Raw genomic sequence first — 6,429 nt, forward strand, 5'->3', positions numbered from 1 at the left:
TTGGAGATTAATCCTAATAAACATGCCGCTACAATTAAAACCATTACATTAAAATACATTTAAAACAGTGTATTTCAATAATTTCAGCAGAGTGCAGATCCTCGTTTATGTCAGACTGTGGCGACAGCCTACCATATATCTATAACAACAGGAAAACATAGTTCCCTTTCAGTCGGTCACTCTCGACGTCACGTCGGAGGACCGACGAAATTGGGATCTCGCTTAGAGGGACCAATCTACTTCGAGTGTAAACTAAACGAGCCAATGCACATTGGCATGCGATTATTGCATCCAGCTGCTGCTGATCACAGCGTGAGTATAAGTAGGCAGCAGGTTGAAAATTCATCGTTGCATCACAGTAATAATTTACATTTTAAATATATATTCAAACACAAAACAGTTACTTTAAATAAAAGTTTACAATTTATTTCACACTTTTCAATCAAATAAATGCAGCCTTGGTGAGCATGAGAGATGTATGCATTAAAAAAATTACATACCCAAACTTTTAAACAGTAGTGTATATACATCAAATGTATAAGTAACTAAGAGTTAATAAATTATTATTTTATCAATATTTTTTTCAATTACATGTGCTCAAAGCTCTTTGCACTTCAAATAGTGCAAATTGATGTCTGTGTGATGTATGCCACACATTGTGTGCAAAAATGTTTAAAATATATAATATAAAGAGCAGATATAAACAGTACAATCCAATATGCAATAAAACAAACAAAAGAGTTTCTGAACAAAAATCAAAGGAAGTTTCTAAGCAGCAGAACATTGCTGGTCCATGTACTGGAGGGGGACCTGGGGCTGAGGCAGAGCTGGCGGGATGGGGACCCAGGGCAGAACCAGCGGCCACCACAGCGGTGTGTGTGTAGCTGCCATCTTGGAACGGGCAATGGCGGGCTCTGCCGCTTCGGGAACCCCAGAGGTGAGCACTGCCGCTTTGGAAAGACCAGAGGTGAGCTTCGCCGCCTTGGAGGAAGTGCGAGTGGACACTGCCGCTTCGGGGGAACTGTGAGCGGACACCGCCACTTCGGGAGATTTGTGAGCAGACACCGCCGCCTCGGGGGAACTGTGAGCGGACACCACCGCTTCGGGAGATTTGTGAGCAGACACCACCGCCTCGGGGGAGCTGTGAGCGGACACCGCCACTTCGGAAAGGCCTGAAGTGAGCTCCGCCGCCTTGGAGGGAACTGATGAGGGCTCCGCCTCTTCGGCAAGGCCTGAAACTAGCTCCGCCACCTTGGAGAGAATACTAGCGAGCTCCGCCGCTTCCGGAAGGCCTGAAGCAAGCTCCGCCACCTTGAAGGGAATATCAGCGGGCTCCACCACTTCGGGAAGGCCTGAAACATGCTCCGCCGCCTCAGAGAGATTTCTAGCGGGCTCCGCCGCTTCGGGAAGGCCTGTAGCAAGCTCCGCCACCTTGAAGGGAACATAAGTGGGCTCCACTGCTTCGTGAAGGCCTGAAGCGAGCTCTGCCGCCTCGGAGAGAGTTCTAGCGGGCTTCGCTGCTTTGGGAAGGCCTGAAGCGAGCTCTGCCGCCTCGGAGGGAACATCAGCGGGGCTCCGCCGCTTCGAGAAGGCCTGAAGCGAGCTCCGCCACCTTGAAGGGAACATCAGCAGGCTCTGCCAGTTCGGGAAGGCCTGAAGCGAGCTACGCCACCTCGGAGAGAGTACTAGCGAGCTCCGCTGCTTCGTGAAGGCCTGAAGCGAGCTCCGCCGCCTCAGAGAGTACAAGCGGGCTCTGCTGCTTCCGGAAGGCCTGAAGCGAGCTCTGCCGCCTCGGAGGGAACATCAGCGGGCTCCGCCGCTTTGGGAAGGTCTGAAGCGGGCTCCGCTGTTCCGGGAAGGCCTGAAGCAAGCTCCGCCGCCTCGGAGGGAACATCAGCGAGCACCGCCACCTCGGGAGGATCGTGAGCGGGCACAGCTGCCTCGGGGGCTTTATGAGCAGGCCACGCCGCTCGCACCGACATCAGCGGGAGTGGGCTCCGCCGCTTCGAGAAGGCCTGAAGCGAGCTCCGCCACCTTGAAGGGATCATCAGCGGGCTCCGCTGCTTCGAGAAGGCCTGAAACAAGCTCTGCTGCCTCGGAGAGAATACTAGTGGGCTCCGCCGCTTCGGGAAGACCTGAAGCGAGCTCCGCCGCCTCGGAGAGATTACTAGCAGGCTCCGCCGCTTCGGGAAGACCTGAAGCGAGCTCCGCCACCTTGAAGGGAACATCAGCGGGCTCCGCTGCTTCGGGAAGGCCTGAAACAAGCTCTGCTGCCTCGGAGAGAATACTAGCGAGCTCCGCCGGTTCGGGAAGGCCTTAAGCGAGCTCCGCCACCTTGAAGGGAACATCAGCAGGCTCTGCCAGTTCGGGAAGGCCTGAAGCGAGCTACGCCACCTCGGAGAGAGTACTAGCGAGCTCCGCTGCTTCGTGAAGGCCTGAAGCGAGCTCCGCCGCCTCAGAGAGTACTAGCGGGCTCTGCTGCTTCCGGAAGGCCTGAAGCGAGCTCTGCCGCCTCGGAGGGAACATCAGCGGGCTCCGCCGCTTTGGGAAGGTCTGAAGCGGGCTCCGCTGTTCCGGGAAGGCCTGAAGCAAGCTCCGCCGCCTCGGAGGGAACATCAGCGAGCACCGCCACCTCGGGAGGATCGTGAGCGGGCACAGCTGCCTCGGGGGCTTTATGAGCAGGCCACGCCGCTCGCACCGACATCAGCGGGAGTTCCTGCACGCTGCGTATACGTCGGGAATAGGTGTAAGGTACTGGGTGCGGCAGACGAGGCCTCTGACTTCCCTTGTATTGCCGCTTCGGGAGAACTGTGAGCGGGCTCAGCAGCTAACACCACCCTGAAGGCTGAACCTCTCAAATGCAGAGCCAGGTTAATGTAGTCCTCCAGCGACTCATCGGGGACCCAGTATGGCATCAGAGACTTGAAGGGCCCGGCCAGGCCTCCCCAGAAGACGACCATGAGGCAGGTCTTCTCCATCGCCGACCGATGAGCCACTCCAAAGTAGTCCCTGGCATATTCCTCAATACTCTGGTCTCCCTGACGGATGTTGAAGAGGTTCCCTGCTGGACCCATGTCTGCTGGCTGAATTCTGTCACGGTGCGGGTAAGGGAGCACCGTGGAAAAACAGGGTCTGGGTCCAAATGCAGATGAAACTAGATTTATTTAACAGAAAGGCAGACAAAAAGTATCAGGTGAGGGATACAAATTCGGCAGCCAACTTGCTTGCATCAACCTACATACAAAACAAATACAATTACAATTAATTCAGCCAGGCAGAGTGGTGAGTGAGAGGAGAATATATAGTCTGTGACAATGGGGAACAGCTGAGGGTGTAATGAGTGACAGGTGAGTGGAGTCTGGGGAATGGAGTCCGGGAGGAAGGGAGATGGCGACCTCTGGTGGTGAGAGGGAGAAACAAAGGGCCCGGACCCCTGACACTGCCCTGGGCCCTAGCCTCTAAGATGAAGCTCTGTCGTGGGGCCTAGCCAATACAGCTTCATCTGAAGGTTTAATCTTACTGATGCATTGAGCATCAATGTTCAGTCTTCCCTTAAGCTAAACTCTTTTTGCATTGCTCTGTACTGGAGCAGAAGCCAAAAGTGCAGTTCATCCTTTAATTTTCAATTTGGCAATGAATACTACTTGTACACACTGCATAGACAGTTTACAAGCCACACCAGGATCGAATTTACTACCAATCAGCAGGTTTCACACAGTCAGTGAATTTCAAGCCTCCTGTACAGATGAGACAGCTCATAGATGCAGACACACTGCAGCGTATTGTTTAACACTGAAACAGCGTGCTGCTGTCTGCTTGACTCAGTGGAGATGGGACAGATAGTGTCTATTGTTCTCTTGCACACTGCAAGGAAAGATTTCCATGTTTCCATTGTCATATGTGTGTGTGTGTGTGTGTGTGTGTGTGAAACACTCAACTCACATGTTGGCTTCACATGATTACTGCTCTCCTTCTGTCTGGAGAATAACTGTGTGTGTGCAAGTGTGTCATTGCACAGATGGTTGTTGAGCTCAGGAACGCTAAAGCAGCCAACAGGGACACTGGAGTGAGTGAGAGAGAGAAAGAGAGAGAGAGAGAGAGAATGTGTTTAGCACGGCTCCTTATTCGGAATGGGTCACGTGAGCACCCGGTTGCCTTGGTAACTGCGGTTCTGAATTGCAGGTAGTATGGCTCAGAGATGCTGTCCTTTAAAACCCCCTCCATCTATCTAGATAACTATCAGCACTAGAGTCTGATTACTGATTAATGATCTAGTTTTGATGCATGAAATGATAGAACCTTGACAGGCTGTTTCAGAGATTTGAGTTTAGCCTTCTGAGCCTTTATTAGCTCTCTGTTTCAGGATTGAAGTGCATGTGCTAAAATAAACCCAGAGCAGAACAAACAATGTATATTCATCCTATTTTTTTGCTCTCTCTCATTATGACACCTTGCACAGACCTATTTGCAGACAGGTTTTTTTTAGTACCTGTTAAAAGCATGAATTACATTTTTCTTCCCAGTATGTCATTCTGATTATGCAAGACATGTAGTGTTTAACATGCTACACTTGAATTTCCATAAATAATCCCAGAGGAAAATTTTATTGCTCAGTGGTTGCTCTTTGCTCATGGCTCAGGAAGCAATAGAGGAACCTTTTTTAAATCTTTGTCTTTGATGTTTCTCCTAAAATTCCTGTGGAATTTAAACCAGAAACAATTTAGATAGCTGTTGACACAGTATAGAATAATATTACAGTGTTTTATAGTAAAGTATAGCCCAGGGGTTTTGGAGCCTGCAAAGGAAAGCTAGATGGTCTGTAGAAATAACTAAATAAATAAAACTTAGATTACACTAAATCAATTTAACAGTCCTATAATTAACATTTTAGGAATATATTTATTATGTAATTTTTTCATAGTATAAATTGGGTCTTTATACAAGAAGCTATATAGATGCCTTGTAAATGTTATGGATGGGAGCTGACTAAAATTTATCATATTTGGGGGTTTGTGGCATTCAAAAGATTGTAATCTATTGGTATAGCATTATATAGTTTAGTCTTGAATATTTTATGATAGTCAAGATTATTTGGAAAGAATTAAATGAAAATACATTTTTAATTATAATCTCATCTTGCAGACTGGTACATGTATATATTGGCAAATCTGAACACAGTTTGAGACATTGTCGAGATCTGAAACTCTAGAGGAGATGTTTGAGTTTTCTAGGGTCCATTTCTTAAAAACATTTTTAGCACACTGCTGTTTGAGAAACAACAAAAGATTTCCTTTATGATTTTAGAGTTAAAATAAAAGATGAAACGGACAGTTCAAGAACTCATTGCAGCCAGTGTTATAAATTGTCCTGTTTCTCTCTTTCACAGGTCAGAGGTAAAATGGGAGGGAAGCTGAGCAAAAAGAAGAAGGGATACAATGTGAACGACGAGAAGGTGAAAGAGAAGGACCCAAAGACGGAGGGAGCGTCGGCGGAGGAGGGTGAAGCTCCTAAGGAAAACAATGAGGGCACTGCTGCTGCCACCGAGACAACCAATGACACGGCGGCGGCCGCCAAAGAAGCCACGCCCACCGCCGATAGCAACTCCACTGCACCCAAGGAGGAGGATAAAAGCGCCGCCCCTCCGAAGAAGGAGGAGCCTGTGGTGAATGCTAATGCTCCTAAAGCTTCTGATGCCAAGAGCAGCGAGGCTGCCAAAGTAGAACCCGCCAACAGTCCAGATGCCCCTCCTGCCAAAGCGGAAGAAAAATCTGCCCCTTCTGCAGCTCTGGCCAATGAGAAAGAAGCTGTGAAAGAGCCTGCTAAAGATCCCACCCCTCCTGTAGCCAAAGCGATGGAGAGCAAGCCCGACGCTGAGTCTAAAAAGACTGAGGCTCCGCCCGCAAAAGAATCCGCCCCCGCAGAGCCAATCACCACGGAGTCCAGCCCCGCCCCCAACAAGGAGCAAGCAGTCGCTGTGCAGGATTAACAGAAGGAACAGTTAATGACAAGATTAATGACAAATGAAAAACCAGATCAAATCTAAATCATTAAAACTAGCCCACCCATTTTAAACTATATCAGTAATTATAATATGAATAATGATAATAGTAACAATAACAATAATGATTTTAACAGGCTGGACTGATCATTGTGTTGGTGATGGACATGATCATGGTGAATAAGACTGGCAGTTGTGATGATATTATCTTTAATATCCAATTGAACTTTGATACAAACCACCAGCCCCCAACTCTCTCTCTCTTTATCTCTTTTCACCTTTCTTTCTACCTCCATTCAATGAGGGGTGGAATACAAACATGGAATCTATTCATTGCCACCCTCCGAATCTCACTTCCCTCCATTTGAGTGTAATGTGATGGCAGTGAGTGGGGTTAATATATATATATATATGTGTGTGTGTGTGTGTGT

The 6,429-nt window shown here is 48.4% G+C and overlaps 1 protein-coding gene across 1 annotated transcript; it reads left to right on the forward strand.

The window, feature by feature from the left end:
* The first annotated feature begins 5,370 nt into the window (after positions 1-5,370).
* basp1 (brain abundant, membrane attached signal protein 1) lies at positions 5,371-6,423 on the forward strand. Its single transcript, XM_016255599.1, has one exon. The coding sequence runs from the start codon at positions 5,399-5,401 to the stop codon at positions 5,984-5,986; it is 588 nt and encodes a 195-aa protein (XP_016111085.1). The 5' UTR covers positions 5,371-5,398; the 3' UTR covers positions 5,987-6,423.
* The last annotated feature ends 6 nt before the right edge of the window (positions 6,424-6,429 follow it).

Source organism: Sinocyclocheilus grahami, unplaced genomic scaffold, assembly GCF_001515645.1.
Source record: "Sinocyclocheilus grahami isolate Dianchi unplaced genomic scaffold, SAMN03320097.WGS_v1.1 scaffold1350.1, whole genome shotgun sequence".
Taxonomy (NCBI): Eukaryota; Metazoa; Chordata; class Actinopteri; order Cypriniformes; family Cyprinidae; genus Sinocyclocheilus; species Sinocyclocheilus grahami.